The following is a 24,671-nucleotide window of genomic DNA, read 5'->3' as shown; positions in this document are numbered from 1 at the left end:
GTGGTAAATACAAATAACTATAGAGGGAAAAATAAAAACCACTATTTTATTAAAGCCAATTACCCAGGTCTGTTAATAACTGTCACATACATAGAAAATGAGAAAAAAATGTTAATTTATAAAATAACTCAGAATTCCTAAACTCTAAAATTGGAATATAGATCTTTAATGTAAAATTATCACATTTCTATTTCATACTAACAAGTCAGTAATCTTTTTAGTAAGATTAAACACCCTGAGCACAAGCAAGTGATTTTTAAAAAGGACACTGTGTTTGCATATCAGTTTTCTCCCACATCAGAGAACCAAGTTAGCCAATACCATCATATGGAAAAGTATCAAGAGATACAAGCCAAACTATTTTGTTTTTAGTAACAGAAAAATTATTTTGTGATTATTCTTTTTACATATGTACCCCATATGATAACTTGACTTATGATAATCTTACTTAAAAGGTAAGCTAAGGAGCATCACAAAGAGAGCCTATGGGTCAGTTTGCATGTTTAAAACTCTACTCCTAGCACCCAAAAGACACCATAACAACACATTCTGGTTAGCTATGAAAAATTCTAAAGAAGAAAACTATGTAAAGGCAGATGAAACGTAAGTGGTGTAGCTATCCTTAAAGCGATATTGCTTTTAAAATAAAAGGTCAGACAATAGGAAGAAATAGTTTATTAAACCTTGCTTATTAACCTTGCCCTCATAACCTCTTTCTCTGCATCTTTTTTATTATCTCTTACTTTTAGCAATCTCATCATCCTTCCTTTCTTCAAAATCCTGATCCAGACATTAATCAGGAAGTTAAGTTAGCTAAGCAGGCTATTATTTCAGACCAATTTTTAAATCTGTGTACATAAGTCTCTCTTTCCTATCTTGCCTATTTTTTTCCAGAATGTGCCAATTTCATGGTAAAGTCCTTCCCTGTTCACCTGCCTACCTCCTTCGGGAAAAGACTTTCCAAAATAAAAATACATAAATCTCATCTATTTCTCAAAATCTGGGACGCTTTGTGTAGCTATTGAGCTAACTAGGCAAAGTAGACAGCAATTAGCATGCTATGTAGATCCAAATTCGGCGGGGAGTAGAGCTTGATATTTTATAGTATACTTCCCACTTAATAGAATGCCACATAATTAGTGGGCATTCAGTTATTTGAGAACAAACATCTGAGTTTAAAAGTCCATAAAACTTTAAAACTGCTTTAGTGATGATTAATTAAAAACTGAAACTCCTCTTTCAGCCTCTATGAAGTCAACCAAACAAAACCCCAAAACACTCAAAACTGAATTAAACTTTGTTACTGGGAGTACAATGTTTACTAGTCTATTATTGACTCTCTTTGGCTTATTTGGCTTGCAGTTTTGTACAAGTGAATAAAAAACTGCAGCACTAAAATCTGTTTGTAATAGAGGGTAGGAACATTTTTCTCCTATGCTCTTTCCGCTGCTTCTTAGTAGCCTCAGTTTAACATAATCCACTAAACTCCACTAGCAGATTTCACTCTTCTAAATGATGCTATTAAAATCAACTACTGAACAAGTAATCTGTGCATTCAACTACAAAGGTTCTTCTATCAGCCACTCAAACTACACAACTATCTGACAAGTAAGTAAAAATGCTAAGCAAGTTCTTGATAAGCAGCTTTCACTGTGGCTGGGGAATTTGTTGAATACTTTAATGCACCCTCAGGCTACTTACATAAGTAATACGCAGAATGGGATTGTGTGGGAGAGACTGGATTTAAGGAAGAAGTTTCATTTTTATTCCTTTATTCTGTTTTTAAATATTTATATTAAAAATGGTTTATGTACAATTTTTCTCTCAAAAAAAGTGATTTAAAAGATATTTTTGACATTTTTGACAAATGTCTTCATAAAAGAAAAGTGCTTTCGAGACATTTTTGAGCCAATGTCTTCATAAGAGAAAATGCTTTCCAAGATTGCTCTTGGCCAAGTCAGGTGTACATGGGGTGGGGATCACCACTGCAGAGGGTCTGATTGGTTTCAATCTGCACCCTAGTGTCCTCTGTAATCTCTCTACCTCAGAAGCAGTTGTTTTTCCAAGGTCACAGAACTTCTGAAGTTGAAGGGGATCTAAGAGATGACTGAGGCTAAATTCTCACTTTCAAAAAATGAGGCTAAAGAACTAAATGGTTTGCATGAGGGTGAGCATGCGTGTGTGCACACACCCTGAGTGATAGAGCTAGGGCTATAAATCAGATTAATTTGTGTATATTTCAGTTTCTCTTAAGTTTTAAAAAGTTTACCTAATAGTTATCCAATAAATTTTGATGAGGAAGAGGAAGAGAGGAAAAATATGAAGAAAGAGCTTCTCTTTTCCAAATTACCAAGCCATTTGAACAAGGGGATCTACTAAATTGCTGCTAGTGTAGCTTTGTGAGAAAGAGCCCCACATCAAAAATGCTAGACTGCAGATTGTCCTAGTGAATAACAAGTTATAGGAATTTCAATATTCAAAATATAAGTTTCTTTAGAAAAAGATAAACAGAGTCACAAGCTTCTAAGATGGCATATTTTTTACTTAATTTAAATCAATTCAAAGTCTCAAGTTTTCAAGTTGATAACAGCCAAGATTAAGCAATCACTTCCTTATCTTTGTAGTCTGTTAATATGTCTTATCAAAAGTAACAATGCTTTTAAATACTCACTTTTAAGTTGAAAAAATAGTTATACATCGTATTAGTTTATATGCTAAAGACTTAAAATACTTTTTTTAAGATTTTATTTATTTATTCATGAGAGACACACACAGAGAGGCAGAGACACAGGCAGAGGGAGAAGCAGGCTCTATGCAGGGAGCCTGATGTGGGACTCGATCCTGGAACTCCAGGATCATGCCCTGAGCCGAAGGCAGACACATAACTGCTGAGTCACCCAGGCATCCCTTAAAATATACTTATAAAAAAGATAACCAAATGTATACACAGGTAATTATATGTATTCAAAAACAGGACTAGTTTAATAATTTTCACTTTTCCTTCTGGTTGACTTTTTAAAAAATAAGCATTTTATTCTGGAGTAATTTTAGATTTATAGAAAAGTTGTAAATATAGTACAGAGAAGTCCTGTATCTAACTGACTTAACTTTATCTACCTTTACTTTTCTATAAAATGAAATGTGATCTCAAAGTAGTTATGAAGATTAGTGAATATAAAGATTTTCTTAAGAAAGACATGTTGGGTTCAAGATTAAGATGGGGGAATGAGGGGAGCCTCAGTGGCTCAGTCAGTTGAGCATCTGCCTTCAGCTCAGGTCATAATCCCAGGGCCCTGCGATCAAGCCCTACATCACATTCTCTGCTTAGAGCTTGCTTCTCCTCTCTGTCTGCCTGCCACTCTGCCTATTGTGTTCTCTCTCTCTCTCTGCCAAATAAATAAATAAATAAATAAATAAATAATTTTTTTTTTTGATGGGGGAATGATCATAAGTATTTCTTCTTTATTTCTTCTTTTCCCTTCTTGGGTATACACTGAAATGGCAGCAAAAATAATAAAGGCATATATCCATAGTAATAAAAAGAACAGGAGATTACTGAGGACAAGATTCATTCATTAATTCATTCAACAGAGTACTAAGTTATCATTGTGTACCATGTAGGCACTGGCCTACTAGGGTGACCAGCGAGGCAAGGTCTATCTATTTTACTGGATTTTAGATACTAGTCAATGCTTTTAAGGCAGTAAGATAGAAGTGGGATAGGGAAGGCAGGATGACTACTTTAGACTGTGATCACTAAGGTTCTCTCTGAAGAGGTAGTATTTTGATTAAGATCTGAATGAAAAGAAAAAAAAGAGACTGGCCATATGAAGACCTGATCTAGGCAGAGATACATAAGAACACTTTACTTCAGGAAGATGGAAGGCAGACAGAATAGCTCAGAGAAGGCCCTAGACACAGTATCATCACTGAGTGTGAAGCAGGATTGTCCTGTACAATTTGGAAGATTTTGTCCTTAGAGGACCAGCTATAAAGTCTGTGTTTTGAACAGTTGATCCTTCCCCAACGCTCCCTTCACTGCCCTGGGGCTACCAGGTACATGAAACTTAGGCCCAAAGTTGGAAGACTCTTCCCTTAAGGAATCTGAATGTCCTCAGGACAAAGACTTGTGCATGCTAAGCATTTGGGGATCCCCTCATTAATGGTATTCTCTGCTAGATCACCCGAAAATCTGCCAGCCAACGAGCCCTATGATCTATGTACACAAAGTTCCTAAGTACTTTTCTGTAACCTGATTCTTAAATATCAAGAGACAATCAAGGGTCAAGAAACAGGGGAAGAACACTTGCCACGTAGAAGGGAGAGACCAAGCCATATAAATAAAAAGAGAGCCTATAAAGAAAACACAAAAAATTATTCCAGGAATACAGCAAATTACAATTAAAAAGCACTGTTACCACTGTCCTCACAGACATCTGAGAAGCTTTTCTTTACATAAAATAATATAAAAAACTGATAGAGCATAAGAAGGGGTTCTTAAAAAAACAAAACAAAACAAAGACAGAAGAACAAAAGAAAAGTGGTATAAAGGGTCAACCTGAGGCATCCAACATCTGCTCACACTCAGTTTAGGAAAGAAAGACATAGAAAACAGGAGGAAATCAAAAGACTAGTGTAGGAGTTTTCCACAGACATGGAATATGCGATATGACCTTCAGACTGAATGTGCCTACCAAGTGGCCAGCACATTACTGTGAGATATAAAGATAAGAAATCCTACTTGTTTTTAGAAAGAAAAACCACCCAGGTAGTCCATCAAGGAATAAGAATAAGATTGGCAGGAGTCTTCATTAGCAACACTGATGCTACAAGACAATGGAAGAGCATCACCAAATACTGAGGGAAAGTCCTTTTATACTTAGAATTTTAAACTTGGTCAAACTGCATGATATAGTAAGACAAAGGCATTTTTCAGAAATATAAGAACTAGGAAATTTACTTCCAACACACCCTTCCAAAGCAAGCTGAGATATTGTTATAGCAAAATAATAAAGCCTGCAAGGAATTATATCCAACTCAGAGGAATTAAAAAAAAGAAAAGTCAGGATAAAAATCAATCCATAATACAGCAAACCATAGAAGACTTCAGGATGGAGTTAACAAAAAAAAAAAAAAACAAAAACAAAAACAAAAACAAAAAAAAACAAAAGCAGGCTCAATGCCATTCTGGAGAACACAGAACAAGTTAGGTAAACAGTAAAGACATACAACACAGGGAAAAAGAAAAGCAAAGCACTTAAGTATGCAATGATAAAGTTCAATGAAATAACATGAGGCAGAATAAAGATGTTAGTAATGGGAAAGATGCGGTAAAAGGACTGTGGTAGTTGAACACCGAGTCCATTACAGTATATAATATGAGTATGAACTGTGGGAATTACAGTTTGCAAACAGAAAATAAGTGTCGTAAACATTAACAAAGTAGTAGTAATGATAATAATGATGACAACGATATTTCTCACATAGCTTATAAATTGAGAGGCAGGTGGGGAAGTTAAAGAGTACTAATTTCCTAATTCTTCCTAGAGGGAGGTAATCAACACAATCAAAAATTGAAAAGTGAATTAAGATATCCTAAATTCCTACTGTTTCCCATAATTTTTCCCCCTTAACTCTAAGGGGATCTTTTAGAAATAAATATTTCTTTTGGTGAAACAAACATCAGTCTGCAGTTTAATGGCTTAGAAATTTTACTGTGCTTATTTCTCTTTCAAGTAAAATTTAAAATACATTTTTACTTAGCATGCATCGTATGATCCCATATGTTTAAAAAGCTTTAAAACATCTATTTATCTATCAGAGAGAGATGCCTGGAATAATACATTCCTAATGCAATAGTGGGGTTTATAGGCAGTGGAATTGTAGGACAGATTTTGCTTGTACTTTTTAACCTTCTGTATTATTTGACTTATTTCTATATACACATATATAGAAATATGTGTATTTTACAACAACAAAGTCATTTCTGAAAGGTGATAGATTTTTCGTGAGCTGCACTCACCAATAGCTTTGGTATAGTGTCTTGCCCCCAGGAGTAGCTCTGGGGCTCGGTACCAGAACGTCACAACCACCGGATCCAAATCTGCTAAAGGCTTCAAAGGTGAATTAAATAATCGGGCAAAGCCCATATCAGCTGGAAAACAGATAATAATAAGGTCAAGTCAACAGATTTTTACCAATATAACTGATTACTCTAATTTTACCACTACTATTTAGGAAGATGGGGAAACTGCTGAACTCTTCAACCTGGTTTATGGACACGCTCTGCTACTAGAGGCAGGGTGACCCTTTGCCCTTGGGCAGATTTCTTCCCACCTGTCATGCCACTACTGGAGACAGGGTAGTTAAGGTGCGTGTCCATTCCTTGTACTGGTTGCAAGCACTGACAAACTACATCCGTTACAGTACAGCTTCCCATTATTTGAATCAATAAGCCTGTTCGCCGGGGAATCAGACATTGACTATACAGTAAGTTAACACCACTATCTCCCCCCATTTATTTGGGTTGAATACTATTAACTTTAAAGAATCATAGTAAAATTTTTAAGCTGGAAAAGACCTTTTAAAAGATCATTATAGTTCAATCACTTCCTTTTTCTAGAGGAAAAAAAGTTTTTTTCAGAAGAAGAAATTAAATGATTTGACAAATGTCAAAAAACCCTAGCTCACAACTAGAGCTGTGGCATTTGACACAGTTTAATATATAGTGTAGTTATTCAGGCATGGCTGTTCATCCTATTACACTGTAATCTTAAAGGCAAAAACAGTCTTCATCTTAGTATCTAGTGTCATTACACATCGCTTTTATTAAATACACATGAATGAATAATCACTTATTCATACCATCTATCAAAAATTTCGAGATTCATCAATCATTTGTTTAGTTTTGCTTTCTTAATACGTATTTTTAATGAAGTAGGCCCTTGTCTAATCTACTTAATTATAGAGGTTAAAAGAAAAACCACAGAAATTTGGTAAAGATAAAACCATGACTCAGATTACTAAATATTGGTTTATATAAAAAATAGTATTTCTTCTTAAATGTGAATGCTTTAAGCATGAATATCCCCCCAAACCTGCTAACATCATATAATTCCAAACTAGATTTTGTTGTATAAAATTTCCTCAAATCTTATAGTAAAAATACATCTGTAACTACTGTTTGACTAGGTCTTTTCCAATTTGCACACTTTGAACTTACATTTGAACTTGATGCAACCAAATCGGACTTTTTAAAAACACAAATAAGGACTTAACAGGCATCTGGTGACTCTAGAGAGTAAGTACTGACAGGGCCTGGCTCTCAAAGGGAGTCAATGACCCAGGAGTACTTTGAGGTGCATCAAATTTTTGTGATATTTAAAATTTGCAAGGTTTGTATGATAAAAGAGTATTCTGAGAGTCTAAGTGGAAAGTGAGATTTGGGAAATTTACTGGGGAGGAGAGGAAGGAGGCGTTAGGAATACCTAGGTTTTTCTTTGTTGGGGAAGTGGTACAAATTAACTGATAATTTGAATTTATATTAAATGTTGCAATCAGAAATTACTTTGTAAAAGTACTCCCAGAATCCTGCTGCCTTTAAATTAACATAATTTAGTTACAACATTTCTTCTACCCACACAGGAAACAAACTAAATAAATGTAACAGACACAACTTAGAAATGACAATGGAAAAAACCAGTTAGAATAAATAAATTCAGTTCTATCCTTATAGGTGCCAGGCCAGAACTGGGTAAAATTTTGTTTTGATATATAAAGAAACAGAGCTATTAGAAAATATGCCAAGGTACAGAATGCTTGTTATTTTTTTTTTCCTATTAGGCAGAGGCCCTCTATCAGCAGGCTCATTCACACTTGAGAGTCTATACCTATCCAGCCTTCGTGGTTTTCCTAGTTTATAATTTCCAATGTTGACAAGGTCAACAGAAGTACATGTTCTGATGTAATCTGGCTCAGGTGAACAGAAGTGATGCTATAATCACTAATGTGCTGTATAAGTCCTTGTGACTAAAGGTGAGGCTGGCCTCTAATGTTGGATAGAAGCCACTCACCTTGATAGGCTATTTTTAATGAAGGCAAAGGTTTCTAAGAAACATCCACAGCTTGTTTTATAATTAGAACACTTCAAGCCCTAAAGATTGTCTGACACCTTTTAAGAGTGTGAAACATTTTTCATTTTTAACATAAACTCTTTAGAAATGGCTTTGATCAAGCAGGAACTACATGAATATACACATATTATTACAGCAAAAGTTAGAAATGATATAGGTGCCTGCAAAAGTTTTACAAGAGTGCTACATTGTGACTTATCAAAGATAAAACATACCAATTTTTACTCTTCCTCGCTCAGGACCTTCACCCATAACTAAAATATTAGCAGGTTTCTGTGGAAACAAAATAGTGATTTTTTTCAGTAGACAGTAGTGGTTGCTTTACAACAGACAATATATTAATATAACATAAATCCACCTTTACAAAATCTCATTTACTCAAAAATTAAAATCAAACACAGGAAGTCACCAAAGAAACTTTATGCAAAGCGATATGCAAACTTCATGAAGGCCCAAATGAGATAGCACTTTTCTCCAGGTAGAGTTAATAAGGCTTTTCTTGGCCCTTTTTTTAGTCTGTGCTCACTACTGTGAAGCATCTGACAGGAAGCTATAATGTTGTGGTTACTTCCAACTCTTTCAATTATATAAAATGTCCTGCAATTTTAAGGGAAAATGTATCTTCACAAATGGCTTAATTCTGAATAGCAAAGGAAGGAGCCAGCTGGTTATCTTTTTAGTTTTGGAAATGCAAAGTATGCACCTATGTTTAAACAAATAAATTATAGAAAAATCAATTTACTAAAGTCTTTTCTAAATGGATTAGTGAAGAGGAATTTTCTATGATCTGGTTTTGAGATTTTTTACGTTTAAATAAAAAAAGAAGCTAAAACTTAAAATAAGATTTTATAGAAGTAAAATTTCAAACAGTGTTAAAGTCTCTAAAAATATACAGGATTAACTATCATCTACAATCTGCTATGTGGTATCTACTACACTGACATGTGAGATTTGTGCCCTCCTCAGCAAGAAGGAAGAAGAGGGAAGAAGAGAAGAGGGTGGGACAGAGAGGAAGTGGTGGGGGGAGAGCAACCCCCAAACCTTTCTCACTCTGCTAGCCTGTTTATTTGGTCTTTAATTCTACCAGTCTGCTAAATAACAGTGAAATTAGATTACAATGCCCTTCAAAGCAACCTTAAAATTAAAAATGTTAATGAAGACTATCTACAGTGGTAACTAGTTCATAGGCTTCCCTAGCCATATTCAGTAACAGCCTCGATGTTATTACTGACAAAATGTAACTTACAGATGAAAAAATTTTTTGTCCCTAGCAAAAAAGCAAAGAATTGCTGAAACGGTAGCATATACATTTCAGAGGTTACAAATTCCTACGCTTTTAAGGGTGAAGAAACTGGGCACTAGAGACATTACATGACTTGCCCTGTAAGTATAATCATCTATAAGAGTAGGCAGCAGCAGAATCTATCCCATGTTTTAAGGCAAGTGCTCCCTTCCTAATATATCATTTTGAAAGTAACTTTACATAGCAAGTTTTTCAGTCAACAACGGTTTCATTCAAAAAAATTTTGAGAACCTCTATCAGACTGTACACACACACACACACACTCCTGGCCACTAGAATAACTGACAAAATACCTAAAGGAAGTACAGCATTAATGCTATTCCTTGTGGGCTACCTGCAAGTGCTGCCTAGCACAAGTAAAATTGCTTTCGTGCACTGTTAGTCACCACTGGGTTAGACTCTGCAGAGACTCTCAGCTCAGCCTACTTCAAAATGAAATCATATCTCTGAGACTAGCGTACAATATTGAAGGCAGAGGAGGGCTTTCCAAAGAGGCATCTGGCAGCATTTCTATTCGGCTGAGAAACAGAGCTTGCTCTCAACCACCAATGTGGGATCAGGGGGAAACTTCCATTTCTCTGCTAGAACTCTCTTCTTATGGTCTATTGGAGTAGAATTCCCTAAATATCTCTTGAACACGTTCTCTACTCTTTAACCTCATTACGATTCTTCTTCCATCCAAACTATCTTCTGTAAAGTTGCCAAGGTAACATCTCAAAAAGACAAAGCTGATCATATCACTCCCTTGCTTAAAATCTTCCATAGTAGTTATCATGGAAAATTACTGAAAGATTGAGTGAAAACAGAACACAAAATGATATAAAGACTGTGATTACCAATAGGTTAAAAAAAAAAAGTACCATGAGTAGAAGAACAAAGTTAGTGAGAGTGGTATGGATGAACCTTTTCAAAAATGTCTTTGAATGCTCTTGCTATGCTTTATTATTACTAAAACATTATTTCTACTTTAACTGGTCTCTCACCACCTGTGAATAAGATCCAATGTCCTTTTGAGGGGATGCAAGGCATCTGCAAGCTTATTCCCATCAATTTGTTCCACCCCCCTGCCACCACCCACATCCCCCTGCCATTTTCCGAGTCCTGTGACTAGACCTTTCAAAACCAGGTCATTGGTATCCCATTATTTCTGCCCCCAAAGATCATTCCTCTGTGTTACTTGGCATAATTTGATTCTCTGTCCCCCTACTTAATGACATAAATAATACTTGAATACATTCTGATTATAAACAATTCAAATTATAAAGTCACATATAATTAAAAGTTAAAGACCCTTCTGCCACCCATTGCTCTTCCACTACATCCCAAATCCTACTCCCTTCTCCAAAGGTATAAACTGATTAACTGGTTTGCTGTGATGGACTGTTCCAGGACTTAAGTGCTCAATTCTAAAATACTATCTCTGTATCTGGCAAGAGCAGAGCACAACATGGACATCTTTCTTCTTTTCTGCTTTCCTACTCATTCAGTAGCGGGGCCCATATCGAAGAAGCCCTAGGGTGAGTGGTATAGATGAGTTTACTACGAGATATAGGTGGAAAACTTCTTCCCTTGTTCTTCCTTTTGTTGGGTAACTTACCAGACTGTCAAGTTCCAAACCAGGGTTTTAGCACTGGTTGGGGGAATAAACAGTTTCTCTGTCAAGGATTTGGGGCCAAAGAGCTAGTTAATAGCTAAAAATCACTTTCCTAGGCAACTTGCTGCCTTTTGTATGATAAGAAGCAGAGCTCAGGGCTAAAAGCCAACATCAACACCACTTCTATAAGTGAATTTAAAATTCAGTTTGGGCAGGCTATATAGTCACAAAGGAGAATGGTGCTATGTTGTTTCAATGACACTATTTATAAACAATGGGTCCCTCCTCCTGTTATTTTCATGGCATGCAGCAGTGATGGCAAAGTGGTTTCATTTAAGGGGTCAATCCTGACTTAAAAAAAAAAAAAAAGTTGGGACGCCTGGGTGGCTCAGCGGTTGAGTGTCTGCCTTTGGCTCAGGTCGTGATCCCGGAGTCCTGGGATTGAGTTCCCCATCGGGCTCCCTGCGAGGAGCCTGCTTCTCCCTCTGCCTGTGTCTCTGCCTCTCTCTCTGGCTCTCATGAATAAATAAATAAAACCTTAAATACTTTCCCACATTAAAAAAAAGTTAAGGACTATAGGGAGCTCTATCTTGAGAAAGATAGGAACTGGGCTGATCAGGAAGCCACCATTATCAATCAGAAATATCTGACTTAGATGCAGAAGTGGAGAATGATGGCATACAACCTAGATAACTACTAAGACCTTTTTATTCTGGGAGTGAAAATGGGGTCTTCATATGTGCACTAAGGTGTCAAGGCAAGATAGAAACTTGGAGTCAACAGGAAAATTTCATTCTTGATAGATCTATGAAAAAAACAGCAATCCATAAGAAACCATTATTAGGGATCCCTGGGTGGCACAGCGGTTTGGCGCCTGTCTTTGGCCCGGGGCGCGATCCTGGAGACCCGGGATCGAATCCCACATCGGGCTCCCGGTGCATGGAGACTGCTTCTCCCTCTGCCTCTCTCTCTCTCTCTCTCTGTGACTATCATAAGTAAATAAAAAAAAAAAAAATTAAAAAAAAAAGAAACCATTATTAGTGCTGTTCTCTAAGATTTATTCAGAATTTAACTTTCACAAACATTGTAAACACCACAACCTAGTGGCACATTTTCTAGATACTCAGTAACTTTCAGTTCGGTTGTTAATCATTTTTTACTATCATACATGCTGAAAAAAATGAACTGTGATACATACATATGAGAGATTCAAACCTGGGCAACAAAGACTTAAGTAGGCATATATTCAGTAATTTAAAAAATTGTTTTAATGAAATGTTCTAAGTAGTTGAGTCAGAAATTTGGAAACCCAGTGAATGAGATCTGGAAGATGTCTTTGTAATAGTTTTCCCTTATTCTTCTGAGCTATGAATTTCTTGAGCTATGAATTCTGAGCTATGAATTTCACCTCTAATACTAAATTTATAGGCACAGCCATATTTATTCCTAATAAAAATGTGCACATATTAATATATACATGTATATTTTCTTGTACATAGAAATATATTTTCCAAGTTAGATTTATTTAATTGTATTTTGTAAAACAAAAATAGGTGTAAGGTAAGGCATAACACAGTTCAAGCAAAAAATCTAATAAAATGTCCACTAAGAAAAAAAAAGATAACTTTAAGTAATCTTGAAGACTAGAAAGCTGAATAATATTGAGATCACACATCTCAAGGGAGAGAGATTAAGTGGCAGAGACAGGATATCAAAAATCTCTTACTTTTCAGAACAGTTCCAGTGTCATTATTAAGAATTTAACCAAATTTTACCAAAAAAATTATAGTTTGTATTCAAATCTGAAAATCACTAACTCCAAAAACTATTCTAAACAATATTAATTTATATATTTGCTAGTATAACAGTGATCAGTGAATAGTACAAACTATTGTTTGTACTGTTTTGTGTTCTGTCTTCTCAAGTATTATTTTCTGGACAAATCTGGATGTTTGCACATTACTTTTACTAACTAAATTGTATTCCTCTATTACTAGACAGCTGGTTGTATCTCCCCCAAACCTCCACTTCTGGCACCAACCCTGACGATGCTCTCATTGACAGTATTTGTATAATTTATACTTGCCTCCCTGCTACCCCCAAAACACCCTGACATATACATCAGGTAATTTCCTTGGGATGAAATCTCAAAGCAGAATTATCAGATCAAAAAATATCAATAGCGTTATTGTTCTAAAACTAGAAGTTTGTTTTGTTTTTTAAATTTCAAAAGTGGGCATGTGCTCAATGGACATAACCTGGGAAATGAAGAAAAAGGACAATGTGCTTGATAACAGATGACTGAAAACAAAGCATCTATAGTCTCTGACCACCACAAACATTTCAAGTTACCTTTTTGGGTTTTTTTCCTCTTTATAAAACTAAAAAATAGCATCATACTAAATATATTGTTTGTACCCCTTCGGCACTAATATATCATGAAGATTTTTAATTTGGAAATTACTTTTCTCACATAATCCTTATGAATCCTATGGATTCACTGTAACTTACATCCATTAGCTCCTATTAAATGTTTAGGTTGTTCCTAGTTCCTTATTAAAAGAAAAATAATGCCATAACAAACATTTCTGAATCTGCCTATGATTGATTCCTAGAAAGTCAAATTGCTTTGTAAAGGTTATAAACATTTTTAAAGTTTTTTGATACACATTAACAAATTTTGCCCTTTAAGGGTTTAAGTATCGGTTTTATAAACATTCTTTTATAAAAACAATACCATTAAGTGTGATAAAACCAATCTGCAAAACCAAAGGCAATGTGTGCCTGTAAGATTTTATAATTTTTATTAGCTTAAGTGATACATAATAGTAACTTATTCTAGATAGTAAAGTTATATTGTTATTTTTGCCATTTTTCTAATATATTGCTTTCCTCTTGCTAAAAACTGTACATTTTATATTCTCTAAGAGTATTTTTACTAGTGTTTTTTTACATTTCAGCAGGTCTACTGTATCTTTAGTAATAGTTACAAATTTATTGTTAGGAATTTACCTCCAGCTAAAGCTAGAATAAATACCCTAATTTTTAAATATACATTTTACATCCTATGATCTCTATGGGTTTTAGTGTAGTTTTAAGAAATAAGTAACAAAAAAAATTTGTTATAGACAAGAAAATACTTCTCCCTAGTATACTAAGGAGTGATGCCTTTGTTTATTGTAAATAACTTCTGGTTTATTACATAGTAAGTTCTTATAACAGTGTGAATGTATTCATTCAATTTTTTAAATACTTTTGATACTTAAGAAAAACACATTGTTTTCCTTCTAGAATATATGATCTTTTAGAAAAGTTTATTCTTTTTCAAATATGATTAAGAAAGCACAATTTACTATCCATATTTAATCATAATATATTGGTACATTTTCTTTTGTTGATGTATTTTTCATTCAGTATTGCCACTCTGTTGTGGTCTGCTTTTTCTTGTAACAACATAACAATATTACTTAAACTTACCATAAACATAATTTTAAATGGCAACAACAGTTCATCTTTCCTCCATGTAATAATTTGCACAATTATTTTCTGTTAGACATGTATTTTTTTTTTCAATTTGTCACTATTATCAATAATGCTGTGATGGCCTTTCACCATTTTTTATAATCTCCTTAAGAGAGTTTATTAAAAGTAGGATTGCTAGATCAAAAGGAATGAATATTTTTTAAAGCTCTTGATAGATTCTAGGTTGTAACTCATGTCATAGCAGTTAATGTTCATTCATTCAACATACTGAGGACATATCACCTATCATGCACTATCCTTGCCATGAGATAGTAAGAAATAGACATGGTCCGGGTCTATAGGGAAGTCAGACATTAGATAAAGATCAACAAATACATAAAAAATTAGAAATTTACCAAATGCTATTAAAAAAAAGGAAAAAAAATACTATTCCATTAGAGAGAATGAGGGTCCTATTCTGAATAGGTGGTGAGGGAAGGACAAATGGGGGCATTACTTTGGATAGGATGGTGAGGGAAGGCCTTTCAAGGTGACACTTAGGCTGGAATTTGAAGGATGAGAAGAAAGGATTATTTATGTAGGTGTTATGTTATGTATGAACTTTGCAGTTCAAAGGAAAAACAAGAAGTCTCTGAGGTAACTCTATAGCTTGGTTTATTCAATAAAGCATTTATTTCTTTAACAGAGAAACCACAAGCAGGGGAACGTAGAAGGGAAAGGGAGAGGGAGAGGAAGAAACAGGCTCCTCACTGAGCAGGGAGCCCCATATGGGGCTTGAGCCCAGGACCCTGGGATCATGTCCTGAGCCAGAGGCAGATGTCTTAACTGACTGAGCCACCCAGGCACCTTGAGAAGGCCTTTGTGAGTAGAGTATGATAAGCAGGGGCAGACTGGCAGGAAAGGTAGTTATAAAGGCAGGGCCAATTAATATATGGTCTAGTTTGAAGATAAAATATCTTTATCTCTAAAATGACAATAGTATTAGAAGCAACAGTATGACAACAGCAACATACATGTTAGTTATATGCTAGGTCCTCTACATAGATTAACTCATTTAATCCTCACAATTACTCCATATCAGCATGTATTATTATTCCAATCTATAAATGAGATGACAAAGGCTATAAAAGCCTCAGCTGAACTTAGTTCATGTTAACCATTTCATACTGACTTGTCAATAGAACACGAGTTAAGATACAGGTAGTTTGGTTCCAGAGTCTGTCCTCTGAAACCACTACATTAGACTGCTAGTGTACAACTGAGCACTATTATTTGATAGGCAAAAATGGCAGCTTCTAAATATTGTTGCATTACTTTCCCAGTGAAACTGGACTTTTAAAAATGTTTATACACAAACTGCATATATATGTGTGCTAAGTATATATAGTGAATTAACTGCTAATGTCATTTGTGGTCTGATTTTTGGTTAATCTTGGTGTTTTTAACTTATATAATGTTGTTATTACTCACTTTTCTAACATGTTTCAAAAGTTTTTCTGGTTTTTTTATTTGCCTTTCAAACAATTGGTATGAAAAGATGTATTTCTGCTTGCTTGTATGATTTCAAAAATTCTGACAGTGACTGTGTCTTGCAATCTGCGATGGATGTATACATTTAACTCAAGAGTATCTTTTGTACTTCCAAATTCTGTGTCTTAAACAGCATATTTTTTCAATTGATGATGTCTAATAGTTAAGGAAATATAGTTCTGGTTTTATTTCTAACTTTATCTTATTGTGTTCTCAAAGACTGATGCAGAATTTGTGCCTTTGTAAGTACTTACCACAAATCTTTATCTTCTAGTACACAATGGCTAGAAGTATAATTTTGTGAGTGAATGTTTATTTAAAAAATATATATTTTTAGGCAGTTCTAATTGCCAAGCAACTCTATCACATCACTTGCTTTATTCTACAATATTTGTTCATTCTTTACTTGATAAATTTTCTCATAATCTGAGAGGAAAAAGGGCAAGGTATACAATTATATATATTTCTATATCCTTTTGTACAATTGTCAAATTGAACAAACCATAAATTCTTTGCTGTATTTTAATCACTGTCATTAAAAAATGCGTTTCAATCTTTTGAAATAAAATATACTTTATCTGATACTATAATTTTGTTTTTGAACAGACACAGATTTGAGACCAAACTTTTTTTTTTTCCCCTAAACATTTTCTGAATATGATAGATTTCTTTAGAAAATGAGGAAGTGGTTAAGAATAAGGCTGAAAAAACTCAGGGGTGTCACCAATCATTAAATTGTGTGGCCTTGGGATCCCTGGGTGGCGCAGCGGTTTGGCGCCTGCCTTTGGCACAGGGCGCGATCCTGGAGACCCGGGATCGAATCCCACGTCGGGCTCCCGGTGCATGGAGCCTGCTTCTCCCTCTGTCTGTGTCTCTGCTTCTCTCTCTCTCATTCTATGTGACTATCATAAATAAATAAAAATTTAAAAAAAAAAAATTGTGTGGCCTTAACCTCCACTTCATCATTTATAAAATATGAATAAAAATAATGACAACTATCATTGCAGATATTAAGTGTGACAAATGTTCATAAAAGGCTTATAAGCATGATGCCTGATATGTAAGGTCCTAAATATATTATAATGAGAATTACGATGGCAGCTAGCATTATAATCTGTCAACAGTGATTCACTGCTATAGTGATTCTGAAGTAAAAATTTCCTGGGGTTAGGCTGCCCTTCTTGAGTGGACAGTGCCCCCAAAGTTATTTTTCTAAATGGCCCTATGAAACACCCCTGGTAGTTTTGATCTTCTAGATTTTAGTCATTTATACCTTTTAGACATTAAAAAAATGCTTATTCTTAGTATCAGTTTTTAAAAGTTAAAGTAATAAAAATACACAGTGTTGTAGAAAATTAAAATATAGGAAAGTAGAGAGGATATGAAATTTACCTGAAATCTCATCTTATAGAGTTAAACCATTACAAACATCTTGATGGACATAATTCTAGATATCTCTAAATCTATATTATTTAGATTTAATACAAATATCTTATAAAGCTCTTTTGCTTCCTGTTCACTGTTAAGTGAACAAATAATAAATGCACAGTACTACTGCATTTACCCTATTTTATGAAGCCTCCCCTATAATAGTTATCTAGGTTATTTCTGGTCCAGAACAGCTCCAGAACATTGTTAAATAAGTAGTGACAGAAGGTCAGAAGGTTAATGGCTGTTGATTTGATATACGTACTTCTCGTGTTTGGAGGTTTCCTTCTTTTATTATGTTTATAAGAATTTCAACCAGAAATGAATATTAAATTTTGTCAAATAATACTCCATACTGAATTTTGCCAAAGTTTTACAACTATTGAAATAATCAGTGTTCTCTTAGCACTAGTATTTTGAACTCTGTTAATAGGTTTCCAAATACTAAATCAACCTAGCATTCTTTAAATGAGCTTCATTTACTTAGAGCATAGTATTCTTTTAATGTCGCTCTGGATCTTATTTGCTAACAATTTACTTAAGAAATATGCACAAAGGGATCCCTGGGTGGCGCAGCGGTTTGGCGCCTGCCTTTGGCCCAGGGCGCGATCCTGGAGATCCGGGATCGAATCCCACGTCAGGCTCCCGGTGCATGGAGCCTGCTTCTCCCTCTGCCTGTGTCTCTGCCTCTCTCTCTCTCTGTGACTATCATAAGTAAATAAAAAAAAAAAATTAAAAAAAAAAAAGAAATATGCACAAATATTTACATGATACTGGGTCCAGGGCTACATGCATTATCTTTACCAGCTTTGTGTCAGTGTTATGCTTTCTTCCTACAAAGTTATTAAGGAAATTTTCTTTTGCACTACTCTAGAATAGTTTATACAGTGTAGGATTAGCTGTTGTTTGAGGGTTGAAGCAACTGTGAAACGATTCACAATTGTATTTTATAGAGATATTCCTGTGACAAATGTCTTTATTTCTTCCGTAATTATTGGTCTCTTTAGTTTTTCTACTTCTTCCAGTGTCGATTATGGTAATTTGTATTTATTTTAAAATGCTTATTTAATCTAGGGCTTTGTAGAACACTAGAATAGTTCAATAACCATTAAAAAAATTTAAATAGTAGTCAAAAGTCATCAATCACCATTTCAGTGCACCAGAATTGGGAGTTTTACAGATGACTTTCACCAATCTTTCAAGAATAAATAATGCCTACAATGCACACACTATCCCAGGGACTACAATCATTTTCTGAAGCTGATAATCATGAAAACAAAACAGAACAAAGACAATATACAAAAGATAAAGATCAATCTCTTTGTCAATAAAGACGAAATAAAATATTAGCAAAGGGAATCCAATAGTGACTGAAAATACAATCAAGACCAAGTAGAATGTAAAGATGGATCAACTTCAAAAAGAACCAAAACCATATAAATATTAAGTTTCTAAAATAGCTACTAAAATAGCTCTATTTCCATCTCAAAAGGTACAGAGAAAGTACTAAATAAAATCCATTTTTGTTTTAGGAACAATTAGATATAGAAGTAAACATCTTTAACTTGATATTTTTATGTTCCTTTAAAATTTTAGTATCCCATAACTGGGTTCTATCTTATACCTTCTGTGTGACAGTCACGTTGGCAAAATGTTTTCTTTCTTAGTGATATATAAAACAACGCTGAAGCTTTCTGCTTTCCAGTCTGCAGTACAAAGACACAATATGATATGTGAAGGACAGATTTTGTGTATCAGTCTCAGAGAAAGTTACAGAGGCATTTTAGGTAGTGGAATAGGATTTGATTTACTTTTTATAGGAATTATTCTCACGGCTATACTAATATTAGACCATAGAAACCACAAGACTACAATGTTAGATCGCTTGGGAGTTTTTACAGTAATCCAGGCGCCCTGCATCAGAAGAGCAGTAAAAGAAATGATAAGAAGCAAAGCCACAAGGCAATAAGTGGAGTCCAAAAAATTCAATAGTGTAAACTGGAAAGTCAGGTTATTGTGGGGTAAATAAACAGAAATTAATGAAATAAAGTGAACCTATACATCTAGTAGTCCTGGAAGTCCACCTAGAAAATACAAATCCATGTCCTGCCAGCAAAGAATTTTGGAAACTATTTGTGGCTCCTGATTGATCTAGAGATAGCTGAGCTACAAGAATGCAGAATCTCTGCCGAATTTTGCCCTTCCCTTCATAGTTAATTTTCTCCACAACTGCTTCTCCCTGACAATAAGCGCCAGTTTACTCTTCTTTGAGAAATGGCACTAGTCAGATGAGTGGGACCAATGGCCAATGTGCTATATTCAAATCTGAGTTACTAGACGGTCTTATTGTAGTTTGATCTGAGATATGTTTGAAAGGGGGACTTGACAAGAATCCATTTATTTACTCAATAAATAATTATTGTGCTATTCTGGGTACTAATCATATAGCACTAAAGGAAATGGATAAAGTTCCTGCCCTTAAGGTATACTTATATTCCCAGGGCAACTTGATGATGAATTGGAAGTAAAATGAACATTATTATATGTCAGTCACAGTCCTAACTTTAAATGAATCTCAATTTACAAGAGATAAAACTATAGGTTTGGCTCCATTTATAAATGAGAAAAGTAACACTTAGGTTAATCTTACCAAAAGTTACATAATTAAGTGGTGGAGTCAAGATTCAAACAAATCTTAGGCCCACAATAATAGGGGCTTAATTTTTTTAGGAGGCATAACCCAAGATCCCTTATTGGTTCTTGCCACATGCAACTCTTTCTTATTTTTCTTCTTAACTTTTCCTGTTATTTTTTACTTTTTCCTACCTTTTACCTACTTTTTTTTTTAATTTGTAGACTCCCCTCTTCCTCCTTACCATGAAGGCCCAGACAACATCTGATTTTACCAGCTGGTGTTCATCAGATGGGAAAAAAATAAAGGGGAGATCAATCAGAAGAGAGGGGCCAAAGAATGAGTGTTAATGCATTCCAAGTTTTTTACCTTACCTCTTCTAAGGCATACATCTGTGTAATAACAAGTCTATCATAATAAAAACACTAGTCACTCCTGGAAATGTTGAATGGTGACGGGATGGTTAACTGCTACAAGCATTACCAAGAATTAACACACCATGTAAGGAATGGGAATGGTCAGTTCCAAGAGCCTTTCCAACTTTATGGTCTACTAGTCTATGAAATTAGGGAACACCAAGAAATGGTCTTCATTTCAAATGCTACATGGTATTTACATAAAAACATTTTAAAACTAATGATTAAAAAAAATTAGCCGTCTTATCTCCCATCATTTACATTTTTATTAAACAGGCATCTTAACAGGCACTGACCTAAATTATACAAGCCTGTCTACAATTTGAGAAGACCATACATTCTAGAGAAAAGAAATGAATCTTAGAAATTCAGACATCTATTTTATTTTTTAAAAAGATTTATTTATTTTAGGGAGACAGAGAGAACCCATGTGTGTCGTGGGAGTGGGGGTAGGGGCAGAGAGAGAAAATCCTAAAGCTGCCTCTCTGCTGAGCCTGGAGCCTGTAGCTCCATCTCTCCACCCTTGAGATTATGACCTGAGCCTGCAAACAAGAGCCCAGATGCTTAACTGACCACCACCCAGGCAACCCTCAGCCATGTATTTTAGCACAGAGTTAGGAATCCTCAGATTATGTAACTATTTAAGAGTAGTATATCTATGACATGGTATTTATCTGAAGGCAAATTATATATAAATTAAACAATAAAAACGGACATTGGTAATTACAACAAAGTGATACCCTATGAAGAAAAAGTAAAATCCCAGCTGTACTGAAAGTAAGAAACTTTAATAAAGAAATATTTTTCAATAGTTAATTTAATAACTATCGCTAACAATATCTTATTCTACCTGAGGGAACTTTCATTTTTACTAAAAAATTCCTATGTGTTGATTAGAACATTTACAAGCATTTACATAAAATCTTGACCTTTTATGTTGAACTGACTTTGAAATGTGGCTAACTGCATATGCTTATTTCTTTAGGAAGATTTCCTCTTCCCCTCCGATAAGACCGCTTCTCATCTGCTTATATCTGCTAAAGACATACAGTTGTCAAACTGAAAAAGACTTACTTAAAAATATACGTGGCCACAGGAGCCTGTGATTTAAACAGGTTTATAGTAACAATTATAGCTGACATAAGACAAAACCTTATATAATATATTCTATCTTTAAAGCTTAAAATACTTTGGTAAATCTTCACCAGTCTAGAAAACAATTTAATACTCCAAAACTTCAAGGCCTGAGTCTACCATTAGAAAATCAGACTGGAATATTAATTTTTATATGCTCTTTCAAAGTATAATTCAGAGAACTATGAAACTATTTTTTTGGAAAAGCTGTTTCTTGATATTTTGACTACAGTGTATTTCTCTCTTCCACATGTAAAAGTCTAAAGGCCACAAGCAAAAAAAATTAGGAATTCAACATTAATACTACATACAGTAGTAATAACTTATATCTGATGCAGGCCGAGACCTGATAAATTCTTGTCTTTAATATGATTCAAAAGTCCTTTAAACAAAACCTTCCCAAATCTGTCCTGTTTTTGGAAATACACTGCTCTGGATGATAGTAAATTTTGTTTATAAAAATGTAAGTGGTTATATAAATGATATAATGATTTATCACATCAATTATGTTGAAAGTAGTGAAAAGATATTTCTGACTTAAAACTGATGGTCCTCTACTTCTAAATTTTCAGGATCACTCAAAAAGTCTCACATCCTAAAACAAACAAACAAATGACAACCTTAATGAGATTATTTAGAATAACCATTCTTGATTGGTGAGAAATTTGACTAACAATATTCTAGTAGTGTGTTGATAAAGTGTCTGAAAGGACTCATTCAGAATCTAAGAAAAAGTAGTCTACAAGCAAGATGCAAACCAAATAACAATATTTTTTATTACCAACTTGTAACCTGCACATATAAACATGTGTATTTGCAGTTGTGTCATTTAGTAAAAATAAATAGGCTACTTTTCATTATTTATGAAAAAGTGAATACAGTCCATTGGGTATACTCAATATTAAGAACAAAATCAAGCAAATCTAGCATTTGTCAAGAAACCAAACAGACTGTTTACAATCAAATATTTTCAAGGAAAATTGCCCAGTTGATCATTTAAGTAAACATACTTTAGAATAGCACAAAATTCACAATATTAATTAAAATCAATGCAAACCTCATTTGTTTGCCTTAATCAGTTATCATCAGTAAAACCCATGTTTTATACTCAAGCCTAAATTTCATGAATGCAATCTTAATGCTACACAATTTTTTTTTTTTACATTTATTTATGATAGTCACACAGAGAGAGAGAGAGAGAGGCAGAGACACAGGCAGAGGGAGAAGCAGGCTCCATGCACCGGGAGCCCGACGTGGGATTCGATCCAGGGTCTCCCGGATCGTGCCCTGGGCCAAAGGCAGGCGCCAAACTGCTGCGCCACCCAGGGATCCCATTAATGCTACACAATTAAACAAACAAGAAAATTAGAGTAAATTCTTGGTAGTTCCCAATAAACGAAGCAAATCTCAAGCAATAAGCATGATTAAACCTGACATTTCCCAAAGTATTTTTCTTCCCCAAAACTCTGGGTTTTTGGTTTTGTTTTGAGAGAGAGACAGAGAGTGTGCAGGGGAGGAGAGAAGGGACAGAGGGAGAGGGAGAATCTCAAGCAGGCTCCATGCCCAGCATAGAACCGGAAGGGGGGGGGTCCATCTCACCACCCTGAGATCATGACCTGAGCAGAAATCAAGAGTTAGACCCTTAACCAACTGAGCCACCCCTCGCAAAAGTTCTGTTTTAAAGAAATACACTTAACATCTCCCCCACATTCATCTTACAGAAGCTAAAGTATACAGAAGGGGCAAAAAACACAACAGAGGCTGCGAATGCCAGCTCCTTTCTTCCCAACTGTTCAATTATTTTGTTGCTTGCCTGTTCTAGCATATGAGTAAATCTCAGGGTCCGTTCTGCTTGTTCCCCGCCACCACCAAAGAAATTACCCACCCAAGAGTGCCTGGGTCGCTCAGCTGGTTAAGCATCTACACCTTCAGCTGGGGTCTTGATCTCTGGGTCCCCTTGCTCGGACTCTGTCTCTCTCAAATATATAAATAAAATCTTTAAAAAAATGAATTAGCTGGCCCTTCTTTTTAGGCAGAAAGAAAACATCACACTTAAAAACATCCCAAGCCACACTGAATAGCATGTGTGAACTCTTTAAGACTAAAGAGACATTTTCCTGTTTCTAGTTCAGATGAAAGACTTTTTTTCTCACTATAACAATAAGTTAACTGCAAACTATTCAATTTTAAAAAGTTATTAAAGAAAGTGAAACTTGCCTGAAATTCTCCCACCCATAAATAAATCCTACTTAGAAAAATTTATTCCCAAAAGGCGACTACTACTTAAAATAATTTAATCACTGTCAAGAAGTTTGTGTAAAACTTCAGTTTTCACTAAGTATTTTCTAAAGATTTAAGCAAGTTTTTTCTTCTTTTCCTAACTATATCAAATACCTTTTGGGAAACTGTATAGCGCAGTGGCTTTCAAACCTTTCTTAAGACAACCCACAGGAAAAAAATCATTTAATATTAAATGACAATATTCACATATAAATATATATGAAACAAAAGTCTCATGACAATAACTGCCTTTAATATGTATGATGTACTCTGATATTTTTTCTATTCTATTCCATTAAAAAAATAAAAAATAAAAAGGCTGGTTGAATTGTGTGCTTTCCTGATTCACTTATGGCTTACAACCTTCAATTTAAAACTCACTAACCTAGAAGAAAAACCCCTACATTTAGGGATCCTGCTGTGTTATAGTTCTCCAAGTAACCAGAACCGAGGTATTTAACGTCTTTGCTTCTTAGTTTCTCCACTTATTAGTGACAGAATTCAACAGACAATAAAACATCCACCTCAAAACAAACCGTATCACCAAGAGCAAATATTAGTATTGGTAAACAAAACTAATAAACCAGGCACTCTTTCTCTCAAATAAAGAGAATCAGACCCAGAATACCCCCATAATTCATTATGCTACCATCAATACATGATAAGATGCCTTAATAAAGAAGGCTCTCTGAAATTGAGTTTGAGTCCATGGCTCACTCAGAGATTTTGATCTTATGTG

At 34.7% G+C, this 24,671-nt stretch overlaps 1 protein-coding gene across 4 annotated transcripts in view; it reads right to left on the bottom strand.

The window, feature by feature from the left end:
• The window catches only part of CDK8 (cyclin dependent kinase 8), a 115,427-nt gene that overhangs the window by 12,189 nt on the left and 78,567 nt on the right, over positions 1-24,671 (bottom strand). For all 4 annotated transcript variants that reach the window (XM_055317346.1, XM_055317347.1, XM_055317348.1 and 1 more), the window contains exons 5-6: positions 8,348-8,405; positions 6,023-6,154 (exon numbers count right to left, since the gene is read on the bottom strand). In XM_055317346.1, coding sequence (XP_055173321.1) covers positions 6,023-6,154; positions 8,348-8,405 — 190 coding nt within the window. The remainder of the gene's footprint in view (positions 1-6,022; positions 6,155-8,347; positions 8,406-24,671) is intronic.

The sequence above is a fragment of the Nyctereutes procyonoides genome, unplaced genomic scaffold, assembly GCF_905146905.1.
Source record: "Nyctereutes procyonoides isolate TBG_1078 unplaced genomic scaffold, NYPRO_anot_genome, whole genome shotgun sequence".
NCBI classification, from domain to species: Eukaryota; Metazoa; Chordata; class Mammalia; order Carnivora; family Canidae; genus Nyctereutes; species Nyctereutes procyonoides.
Note: the sequence above shows the minus strand (reverse complement) of the source record. Positions and strands in the feature narration are given on the sequence as shown.